The 11,317-nt window shown below is 41.8% G+C and overlaps 3 protein-coding genes across 5 annotated transcripts in view; 2 read left to right on the forward strand and 1 right to left on the reverse strand.

Moving 5' to 3' along the window:
- ppp1r9ala (protein phosphatase 1 regulatory subunit 9A-like A) overlaps positions 1 to 3,031 on the forward strand; it is a 26,009-nt gene extending 22,978 nt beyond the window's left edge. For all 3 annotated transcript variants that reach the window (XM_085135767.1, XM_085135768.1, XM_085135769.1), the window contains one exon: positions 347 to 3,031. In XM_085135767.1, the coding sequence (XP_084991893.1) occupies positions 347 to 505 (159 nt within the window). In that variant the 3' untranslated portion in view covers positions 506 to 3,031. The remainder of the gene's footprint in view (positions 1 to 346) is intronic.
- Positions 2,056 to 8,162, reverse strand: pdk1 (pyruvate dehydrogenase kinase, isozyme 1). The gene is made up of 11 exons (XM_085135773.1): positions 7,637 to 8,162; positions 6,269 to 6,410; positions 6,095 to 6,166; positions 5,821 to 6,005; positions 5,007 to 5,096; positions 4,823 to 4,900; positions 4,626 to 4,702; positions 4,431 to 4,529; positions 4,194 to 4,304; positions 3,718 to 3,831; positions 2,056 to 3,616 (listed from the first exon to the last, which is right to left on the reverse strand). Exons 1-11 carry the CDS (start codon positions 7,743 to 7,745, stop codon positions 3,476 to 3,478), a joined length of 1,218 nt encoding a protein of 405 aa, XP_084991899.1. The 5' UTR covers positions 7,746 to 8,162; the 3' UTR covers positions 2,056 to 3,475.
- A 536-nt stretch (positions 8,163 to 8,698) lies between these two features.
- On the forward strand, positions 8,699 to 11,092 carry nup62l (nucleoporin 62 like). Its single transcript, XM_085135771.1, has 3 exons — positions 8,699 to 8,979; positions 9,095 to 10,603; positions 10,695 to 11,092. The coding sequence occupies exons 2-3, from the start codon at positions 9,101 to 9,103 to the stop codon at positions 10,851 to 10,853; spliced, it is 1,662 nt and encodes a 553-aa protein (XP_084991897.1). The 5' UTR covers positions 8,699 to 8,979; positions 9,095 to 9,100; the 3' UTR covers positions 10,854 to 11,092.
- The last annotated feature ends 225 nt before the right edge of the window (positions 11,093 to 11,317 follow it).

Genomic DNA, 11,317 nt, shown 5'->3' on the forward strand with positions numbered 1-11,317 from the left:
CCTTACATTGAGGTAATGATTATTTACTCGGTGATAAATTCAAAAACTGCTGTGAAAAAGTAGTCCCTAGTAGCACAGGAAGGGTTTGCAGTGACAACACACGGACGGCATCAATTTCTCCATAAATCCACAGTTAGCGCTGTCTCTCTACTAAACATGTCAGTTTGAAGATCCCAGGTTGTGATATTTTCTGACAGTTAACATAATTAAATTGTGATGAAATAAATGGTTTGAAATGTCCTAATTTTGAAATGTTTCAGTAATGGTATGGAAAATGTGGTGGAATTATATTTACCCCAAGTCTGTGCTTGATTTATTGATTTATTTTTAATTTTTTTTCTGTCAGGCACTTGGAGTGACGAGTCAGAGTGATCGCTCAACCATCAAGAAAAAGCTGAAGGACATGCGGAAGGCCCAAGAGAAGCTGGAGAAGCAGCGGGAAAAACGAGAGAAGGAGGTTCGACGCAGTGCAAAACTGCCGCTGTCCAGTGACTCCGTCTGCTGAGGCGTCACTTCAGCGATTATGCATTGCATAAAGTTCATCACCATGCACAATCCGGAGAGAAATGTTTTGTTTTTTTGTTTTTGTTTTTTTTAAATGACGTGACATTGTCCATGCCAGCAGCCACAGAACATATCCGTGCCAGGAGCAGCCCTGTGCTGTGATTTATGTTTATACTGTTTGTTTTCTCCAAAATGCATCATCAAAATCAAATTTTAACTCAAAGATGGCAAATGTCAAAACGTTTTCCAAAAAAAGAGATCCTACCCTTTTTACCACTAAAAAAGTCAGAAGTGATAATTATTAAAGTCTGTATTGAGACATAATGTAGTTCCTGCAGATCATGCACACATTTACCTATCGAAGTCAAATGTATACAGATTTTTTTCTTTTTTTTTCTTTTAAAGCATTTTATATTTTTTCTTAAATGATATGCCCGTTTCAGTGTTGAACGGTTAATGTACAGGTGGATAAAAGCACTATATTTGTCTTTTAAGCTTCAAGGGGCTACAAGGTTTTAAATGTATAAATGAGTTTTATACACGTGCCTATTAACTGCATATCTTTTTTTTTTTTTTTTTACTTAAATATCATTGTTCATTTTATATTATCAAAAATTTTCTACTAAGTAGAATAGTTAGGCCATCATTTTTGCTGAATGGAAAAGCAAAAAGAAATCAAGCTGGGACAAGGTGAATGCTGCTCTGCTGTCCCCAAGTCTGTGTCGTTAGCGATGCTCCATGTAAATACAAACGGCGTGCAGGTCTGCTACACGTGCACCTCACTGGTCCATTAAACAGCCTGTGACAACGACTTGCGGGATGTGGGATTTGAGGTCTAAACAGTAAAGAGTTCACCGCGAAACCGAAGTGCTTCCTTTCCTCTCGAGCATGACTCCATGTTGCGTATCGATTGAGACATATTGGACTGCAACCGCGAAATCAGAAATGTTTCTTGGTGTATGCAACGTCAATAAACTAATTTTCACTTTATGTGGCCTGTGTGCTTTTATGTTGCTGCTCTTTCAAAAGGCAAAGCTTGTATGCACAACAGTCTCAGGGTTAGCTTCACAGACCTGAGTCAAAACCCACCCAAGTAACGAGGTGAATATTTGATTGCTTAAGATGTTGCTACAGCTTTTATACACAGCTGCAGACTATTAAAGTCTGCTTTAACCTGATGTCAGTGATGTAGCTCATCTGGCACACAATTCACAGGTGAGTGTAAAGAAAGTGATGTTATTGTCATCGTTGGTTTGCTGTAGCTGAGGCAGCTTGCAAAAGTCGTATCCAGCACTAATTTCATTCGACTAAAAATAGGAGTAGTAGTGAGTCTTGAGAAAGTAAAGCCATTTTTCTCTTGGACTCAGTTTGTGTGAAAACTTGTTATGAGATCACTGTGTGCAAGTCCAGTTACATTCTGACCAATACTGTCAGAGCAATAACAAACGCCTCGTCGTGGCAGCACATCAGTCAATTGGCCGGATGAGTTAAACATGTGACATAAGTCTCGATCCAGCAGACGTGTGGTCTAAAACTAAAAACAGGCAGTAGTCAGTGTTTGTAACAGTTTATTGAAACGTTTGCCCCACGACAATGATTTCATATCTAATGCTTTCAACAGTCAAACTGCTGGTGTTACAGTTTTAATTAAATACTTGACAGAAATTGGTTATCACAAATAAACAAGTTTCTCTCACCTCTACTCTGCATGCACAAAGCTATTTTAACAAAAGTAATTATCTGGAAAATAACCTACTATACTGAACATGATCCACTCAGACAACTGCAGATAGTGTAACATGGAAAACAAGGACTTTTATCAGTTTAGCTGAATGAGCCCAAATAATACAACCACAGCACTAAAATACTGTATTAAGTTTCCTTATAGGACACAGAAGAATCATGTGGAAAAGAGTTCAAGGTTGTATCTTCTTTTAAAGCATAACGGAAAACCACAAACACTGACCCAATAAACCACACCAGCTGCAACACTCCCAATAAATACCCCCAACATTCTCAAGCTAGCATGTAAAACAAGTGCAATACAACAATTTACAGACGGCAAATCAAACCTTTTTTCCATCATGTTACTTTTTAACCAATACCCTGTTAGAAATGCCCTAATAAATAAACAAAAGAAACACGAGAAGTGCTTAGAAGACAGCAGCTTAACAAAAAGCAAAGCTTTTAATTTCACATCAGCTGTGCTTTTCTTTCAAAGTAACAGACTCCACAAAAACAGGGGAGAGAAACTCTACGCACAGATAAACTGTAACAGCAGAAACTAAAGTTCACCGTAATTAAAACAGACAAAGGAAAAGCTTCAAAGCAGCAAAGCAAACTAAACTTTTGCTGGTACCTGTAAGGACAACCTCACATAAACGCGAGTTCAGGGCTTTAATACATTGTCCTCCGACTCGATGGCATTGAACCCTGCAGACCGCTTGTTTTGCTAATACAAACAATACAACATGGCTTTTAAGTCTTATTCTTAAAGCATCACAAAAATTATAAATGTCCTGATAAACGCATCAGGTGATCTTCAGCTCATCACAGACAAACATGACACCTTTGCAAGCTTTGTCCACCAGAGAGCGCTGACAGCTGTGCAGTACCATCTTGTTCATCATTTAAAGGGAAAACATGAACGTATGTTTAAATTGTTGATTTCTCTGCACCTGCAAGTTTTTCATGTCAAATATAAATATAAAACATAAAAAACATACAGCTTGCATTTGTTGAAACCTGGTTCTGGTAGATAACAGTTAACATTTAAGATGAATGGGGAAAAACAAGAGCTGCTGCACTTTAAAGTACTGATCATAACAAAGCTATTGTTCCATGTGGCACTAAAACTTTGTTCTATTATTCTTTAAGCTTTGTTTGTAAATAACTGAAGGGTTTGATGTAATTACTGCCACGCGCTCACACATTCGGTTACGTCTCTTGCGCACTTTGATTTACATTTGATCTACAAGCTACGAAATGTCGTCATGTCCTTTGGCTCTTTGCTCGGGACGCACCAGTCGTCGGCCTCGTGGATGGTGTTGTAGTGTTTCCAGGCTGACTTGTTGTACACCGGGAGCCTCTCGATGGACTCTGTGGATAGTGCCTAAAACGTGATTGAAGGGGAAAGAAAAAAAAAAGATACTTTAGGAATGTGCTCTTCTCTCTAAAAGAGGCACTAATGCTGCTTCTGTGAAACTGGGTTACCCGTATGTAGATCACAGCATCGATTCCGTAACCCTCCATAGAATACAACTTGAGGTCTCCTTGAAAGTAGCGAGCGTACAGTCGTGAGATGGGCAGGCCATACCCATAACCAGCCTAAAGAGAAATGAAGCAGAGTTCATCCAGACAAAGTCTGAAACAACAGAGCAGCTAGCAGCTCCATGACAAAGACAGCATTCACTGGAACAAAGTGACTGGCTGTGGATTTTCTCTGGAACATAGGGGAAAATTGCAGCAGTGCTTTTTGTTTTGATAGGTGGGACGTGTGAAAGCCCTGCAAAAGCCAAGTATGTGTGTCGAAAAGGAACTCTAGAACTTCAGGGCGTATACGGGATAGCTGGATACCTACCCCAGCTGTGGAGACGCTGGTACAGCTGTTTCCATTTTCAAACACTCACTGATTGATTTCTCTTTGACACCGATTCAGTCACTAGTGAAGATAAATTAGGAGTATTCACCAGAGGAGCAGCACGTGAGCCGTCGATGCTGGGTCTCGGAGCAGTCGAGTACGTGTAGGTGAACAGCCTGTCGATTTTACGCAGTGGCACACCTCCTCCACGGTCACTCACCTCACAAAGCAAACAGCATGAATAAACACAAGCTCCTCCAAAACGTACAACAAAACCTGAAAGAGTTTTCAATGCCAAGTTTGCTGCTTTAACCTTTACTGTACAGGAGTTTATCTGCACATTTACCTTGACTGTGAGATCTTCAGTTCCCAAAGCAACCTGTGTATGGATAGAAGGGTACTCCATGGCATCTCCGTATAACTCCATGGTGGCCCTCATGGCGTTCTGTGACAAGTGTTTATCCAAATGTTTAACATTGGAAAAGAGATATTTTGAAATATAAAATGCTGACATATATGAAGACAGGCTTTTAAAAAGCACCTTATAGAGTTCAAACACCATGTGATACAGATGAGATGGAACATAGACCATGGTGACAGGTTTTCCCTTCTCTTTGGCTATTAGGACAAACAGATGATTGGAAAACATTTGATTACGTTACAATCCATTCATTAACCAGTTCAAAGAGTGGCATCATTGAAACGGTTTGTGTTGTTTCTTCTAACTACATAAATTACCATTGAATTCCTCCAGGACCAGCTCAGGAGAGTTCATGTAATACCGATCACAAAGGTTTCTTGCATTTTCGTAGGCATCTACAAGGAAGTGGTTTGTTTTTGTTACATGGCGCTTGCAAACTGGAAGAACAGCATAGATTAACACTTTGCTCCGACATGTTTCTATAAACATAAATAGTCTCACCTCTGATAACCTCGCTGACCCGACAGTGTGGATCAATACTGCCAATCTGTTTGGGGTGTGCAGGATTCACCTTCCCTCCAAAGAGCAGAGCTACAGAAAAACACACAACATGAACATTGTGAAGTCTTAATAATTACTGATATTTGTCTCTGTAAGTTCAGGGTTTAATGTGAGACCTTTTGATTAGAGCTAAAAAAAAACAACAACTGAAGAGCAGTACCATCCTGAGGGGGCCTGAGCCGTAACGAGTTCTTCAAATGTCACCATATGCAGGAAATTCTAATAAAAACTAAGCCAGAAGAGAGCCATAATCTCTCCAGCGTGTGCTAGGTCTCTTCCAGGGCCTTCCACTGGTAGGATATACCTGAAACACCTCATGCATTGATTAGGCATCCTGGTCAGATGCCTGAACCACTTGAACTGGCTCCTTTAGATGTGGAAAAGTGGAAACTCTACTCTGAGCCCCTTCTGAATGACTCACGATATTCAGCGATGTCCAAAATAAGCCATATTTTATTTATTTATCTACAATGTTTTTATATAGTGTAGCTTTACGTAAGTGAGCTTGTTTTGGTCTTTGCTGTCTGTAAATAAAACACAAGTCATTTAGTTTTCGTGCAACTGCCAGAAAATGACACTGGGTCGGGTCTGTTGATTCCCGGTTTACTGTAGCAGGAGTTTTAAAACGACGCAGACAGCCTGAAACCTCAGATATCTTATCAGCACAGAAGTCTGGCTCCTGAACCCAAGGGCTTTCATTTCCAAACAAGTACAGCTCAGCAATCACATTACAAAAAATACAACATGTGCTCACTGTGCTGGTTGAGCAGCATCCTGATGGAAATCCTGCTCATGTAGAAGCGATCCAGAAAATACTGAACATTCTGGCTGACGATGGGATCTGTGCCGTACGCCTCCTTGTACTCCACAACGCCCTGAGCCATGGTGGGAATGACATCATTGTGGCGATTTCTGATATTTATCACAGCATCTGTGAAACTAATTGAAGACATAAAAATTAAGGCAATGCGTAAAAAGAATCTGCAGGAATAGATGAGCTGTTGCGGTGGTTAAAAGAGGAAACCTACTCATATGTGACTTTCTCGTCGTCTGCATTTTTGTCTTTGAACTCGAGAATCTCCTCAAGACTCTGCATGTACCTACATGGGGGAAAATTATCTTTTTGTATTTCACAGACTGGTAAGAGTTAAATACTGTTAATTCGTTAAGATTAAGTGGAAAAAAAAGGAGAACCTGCATACCAGCTCTGCACCAATCGGACTGATGGAGTCCTCAATAAGTTGTCTGGCAGCAAGTTAATTTCCTTCATGATGTTGGCCAGCCTCACAGGTAACTCCTGTCTGAGGAAGTTGAAGGATGTTTTCACACATGCATTTTCTGAACCTGAGAGAGAAACAAATGGCACATTTTTTAATAATTTTGCTTGAAAAATGGGAAACAGGTGGCGCAAGCTACTGAACATGTGCAAAGATACATATAGATACAAATATAGTCCATAGTTTGATAGTCCATACTTCAGCTACACAGCCTGAACTCTCTTAGTTAGACTTTTTCCCCATTTCTAAAGGACACGATAGTCTAAGGGGCTTGGAAAGAAAGCAAGTGGACTTCTGTAAGTTTCTTGAAGAAGTGGGTTTTGTCTATTAATTTGGTCAAACCTCTTAAGGGAGAACTCCCACAAGGAATTAAATACTTGGGACTTTCGAACATTTGGTTTTGGAACTGAAGAAGCCTCTCCGATGTGAGGTGAAACGTCTTCAAGACACTTATAGAAGTCCAGTCACTTTCTTTCCCAGCTCCTTAAACTACAATGAACAGGATGACTAAGAACCTACAAAGACATCTGCTGCAGATAGTTTTTAGGCCTGGCACTTCTTTTTTGTGCCCTACTTGTCCAGTTAACAGTTTAAACAAATGCAAGGATTACCATGAACACTAATAAAGTCTGGTCCTTAGAAGCATTACTCAAATAAATCAACACTTTTGCACAATCCTGTAAATGTAACATGATAGAAGTTTTTCCATGTCACCCACTTCCAGTTAGCATCAAGGCTGGATTACATATCAGATGTAAAACTACCCCCAAACCATTCAGGCTCCATAACCTCTTATAAACTGTAAACTGTCCATAGTTTCAGCAAACTGGACCATTTTCAGTATGAAATAGAGAAAATCAACCAATCAAGGGCCTAACATTCATTCTTACATTCAAGTCTTCAAGCTTGACTTACACAGACAGGGCATATATCCCATTAGTCATGTGTTAAGAGATACTTTAAAATCCCTTCCTGTTTAATACGAGGAACAGTAATAAGGGGAGGCTAGATGATTTTAAGAGAATCATTCGTCTTGTGAAATACATCCTTGTGGTATCAACTACCTTTACATTACAGAAGGAAAAGCTTGTGTTAGGACTGTTTGTATGGCAGTTATCCTCGGTTTAACTTTACATTAGTTTGTTTTTTCTATTTCCATATTCAGTTAGTTTCCTGAATGTGTATGAATAATACACGTTGTATGATGATTCTCCTTACTTTAGGTCAGAGTATCGTTAACGATGTAGTAAAGCATTATGTTAGTAAATATCTACTAGTCTTGCAGCTTCTTACCAAAATCCAGAAACTGCTTCATTGATAGAGGGGATGGTGAGAATTTGGAATAGTAGTCGATGTCCTTCCCTATGGACACGCTGCTCCTCAGAAACCTTAAAATCCTCATGCTGGCACGTTTTGTATTGCCTCACTTCCAGCTGTGACTGCTGCTTAATAAATAAATAAACAAACGGTACTCTCTTTTTTTAGGTTTAATTGCAGTTAGCATCCACAGCAACAGAGCCTAGCGAGGGATGCAGCTTGGTTTGCTAATCTGTGTTGACACAAGCTTGCTAGCTAACCTTAACAGCCTGCCAACACACAAGTAATTAATGATTTGCTTTTTCGTAATTTGGTGCAGTTTCAGCCTCCATTCTCAGAGTTTCGGCACTGTTTTCCTAAATCGCCTTTTACTTCAGCTTCTCGTGGTCGGATGCCTGGAAGAGGTAAAAAAAATTGCCACCATGGAAAGGAGAGTGTGCGGCCAGTAAATTCAAAGATGTCACAGCGACATCAAGATAAGATTTCTTTTTTCTTTCTTACATTTGTATTGGCGGTTGGCAAACAACTGAAAGCCACCGCCACCAATCAAGATAAGCTACCTCTTCAAGCAAACTTTATTGACCAAAATTTGGTGTAACGTTATAGCTAAACGTTACACAGCCTAACTATTAACGTTGAAAAACAATCGAGGAGTTTTTCATTAGTTCCCGTAAAGTTTATGAACTGGTTTCTTGTGGTTTTGAAGCAATTTTTGAGTTAAACATAGGCGTGTGCAACAAAATAATATAATATAAAATAAAATAATATAAAATATTTTTCTCTAGAAAAACGTTCTAATAACGCGCCCTCTTGTTACTTAAAATTATTTGTATCTTAACTTTATAGAATAATGTTCATTTTATGTAACTTTCGGTTTTGGTGGGAAGCAGCTCGCACTGCGTACAAACGTAAAACCTCTTGTTGTTAATTTGGTCTTTGATAACGTGAGCGTTCTAATCTCCGACGTATGTCTGCTAGGTGACAAGCCAAACCAATCAAAGTTTGAGGTGTCTGAAATTATAATTCTAATTGGTCGTTAGACCTGCCAATATTACTAAGAAAGGCGGGTTGTACTCCGCTAGACAAAATACAGGGCAAATAAACAGCTTGTTTGTCGGGCCAACTGCCGTCATTTCCTTTAGTTGACTACTGAACTGCCTATTTGAAAAAGTGTCGAGGCGGCTGGCCACGTTTTTAAGAAGGATATGTTGCCAGTTTTCTGTCGTTGTTACGACTAAAGTAACATTAAGAAGGGTGTAGTCAACTTTATTAGACGCCAACGCCTAGAAAGCCGTCGTAAAAGAGAAGCCGATTCTTCGGTAAGTTCCCCCTGGTGTGTGTGTTTGTGACCCGCCAAAAGCTAAATGATTCAGCGAGGAAGTAACCATTTTGTGCGTTCGTCGAGTTTAATAATGTTATTTTTCTATCTTTAAGGAGAAAATGAGCGGCGCTTTCACCTTTGGGCAGCCCTCTTCGGGCTTTACTTTCGGAACGCAGAAAACCACAGCCTCGGCCCCGGCCCAGGCCCCTACCACCGGCTTTGGACTGACAACGTCCACTCCTGCAGCCACCGGAGGGGGCTTCACTTTCGGCTCATCCATCCAGACCCAGAGCACTACCAACCCCCCCGGTGGTTTCAGCTTTGGCACCCCAGCAAAGTCCACAGCAGCCGGCGGGGGTTTCTCTTTTGGGGCACCCACCACAACGTTTGGAATGAATGCAGCTCCTCCAACCACAACAGCAGCTTCAGGGTTGACTTTGGGCTCCACGGCGACTCAAGCAGCAGGGTCGGGGTTCACTCTGGGTGGAGTTTTGTCTGCGCAGACCACCGCTACTGCACCTGCAGGAGGGGGCTTCACCTTTGGAGCTGCATCTCAGGCTCAAACCCAGCCTGTAGCAACAGCCGCACCAGCAGCCTCCACAGCACCAAGTGGTCTCTCATTTGGAGGGTTCAGCTTCGGAGCTACCAAGGTCCAGGTGACATCAGCGGCAGCCTCCACCACCACAACCAACACCAGCACCACAGGTGGAGGCTTCAGTTTCGGCACCAGTGCTCCCCCCAGCCTTGCCCAGCCAACCTCCACCGCTGCTGCCACCACAACAGGACAGGGTGGAGGGTTTACCTTTGGGATTAAACCGTCATCAACCCCAGCTCCTCCTGTATCCACCCAGGCCCCACCATCTTTCGGGCCTTCTCTCTTCGCTCAGCCTGTCACAACAGCTGCTGCCACAGCAGCAGGTTCCGGCTTCGCTTTCAATGCCGTTTCAGCTTCAGCAGCAAGCACATCCACAGCAACAACCACGGCTACTGGTGGAGGTTTGACTTTTATGATCAAACCTCTGGTTCCAGCAACCACCACATCTGCCCCCGCCTCTACCGCTACAGCTGCAGCCTCCACGACAGGTACTGTTACAGGCTTCTTGCTGGGAGCCAAAACTTCGTCGATCACAAGCACCACGACAGCTGCTTCAGCCACAACCACTGCCAGCACCACCAGCACAGCTCCTCCAGTGATGACCTATGCCCAGCTAGAGGGGCTCATTAACAAGTGGAGTCTTGAGCTGGAGGACCAGGAGAGACATTTCTTACAGCAGGCAACTCAGGTGAATGCCTGGGACCGCATGCTGGTGGAGAACGGAGAGAAGATCACATCCCTCCACAAGGAGATGGAGAAAGTAAAGCTGGATCAGAGGAGGCTGAACCAGGAGCTGGATTTCATCCTGTCCCAACAAAAGGAGCTGGAAGATCTGCTCTGCCCCCTCGAGGAGTCGGTAAAAGAGCAAAGTGGAACCATCTACATGCAGAACGCCGACGAGGAGCGTGAAAGAACATACAAGCTCGCTGAGAACGTGGACGCACAGCTGAAAAGGATGTCGCAGGACCTGAAGGAGATCATCGAGCACCTGAACACGTCCAGCGGCCCGGCTGACACCAGTGATCCGGTAAGACGACGCCTCCAGTTTTTGATAATCGATAAGATTAACAAAGATTTGCTCACATAATTCATGTCTAATTTCCTTTTTTCATCATCAGCTGCAGCAGATCTGTAAGATCCTCAACGCCCACATGGATTCACTTCAGTGGATCGATCAGAACTCTGTTCTGCTGCAGAGAAAGGTCGAGGAAGTGTCCAAACTTTGCGACACCCAGCGAAAGGAGCAGGAGAAAACCTTCCGGTTAACATTCGACTGATCTGCAGTAAATACTTTTACTTGTGTGCTTACATTTTTACTCTGTAATCAGAGGTGTCATCAGGGCTTTAGATGGTGTAGATCCAACCTTCATTACTGTTATTTTGAGTTTTCTTGGTTGCATAAAGATTGATATTTTCAGTGCATTTGCCTTTAGAGTAGTGAAAAGGATCCTCTCTTTCTATGTCAATTGTTATGTTTGTTCTAAAAAGTCTGATTAAATAAACCTTTGGAATGGAAGTCTTTTTTTTCTTCTTTTTTTTTTTAATTATCGGGCATTAAATACATAATTCTTTTCTGTGTCAGAGGGAATGCTTTGTTCACATATCCTGTGCCCCTATAATAGCTGAATTACAGCTAAGCATGTATATTTTGATGAGAGAGGTGTGGATGGAATTGATTTGTTGTATTTACAGATTTAAGTTTGTGCAGTAAACAAAAAAACAAACTGTTGATGGACGAATA

The sequence above is a fragment of the Neolamprologus multifasciatus genome, chromosome 16, assembly GCF_963576455.1.
Source record: "Neolamprologus multifasciatus chromosome 16, fNeoMul1.2, whole genome shotgun sequence".
NCBI lineage: Eukaryota > Metazoa > Chordata > Actinopteri > Cichliformes > Cichlidae > Neolamprologus > Neolamprologus multifasciatus.

Excerpts from the sequence above, each read along its gene's own strand:
- nup62l (XM_085135771.1), top strand. The coding sequence starts at position 9,101 with ATGAGCGGCGCTTTCACCTTTGGGCAGCCCTCTTCGGGCTTTACTTTC. Across the intron at positions 10,604-10,694 it reads CGGCTGACACCAGTGATCCG|CTGCAGCAGATCTGTAAGAT; the intron begins GTAAGACGACGC and ends TTTCATCATCAG.
- pdk1 (XM_085135773.1), bottom strand. The coding sequence starts at position 7,745 with ATGAGGATTTTAAGGTTTCTGAGGAGCAGCGTGTCCATAGGGAAGGAC. Across the intron at positions 6,006-6,094 it reads GACGAGAAAGTCACATATGA|TTTCACAGATGCTGTGATAA; the intron begins GTAGGTTTCCTC and ends GTCTTCAATTAG. Across the intron at positions 5,097-5,820 it reads GATGCTGCTCAACCAGCACA|CTCTGCTCTTTGGAGGGAAG; the intron begins GTGAGCACATGT and ends GTTTTTCTGTAG.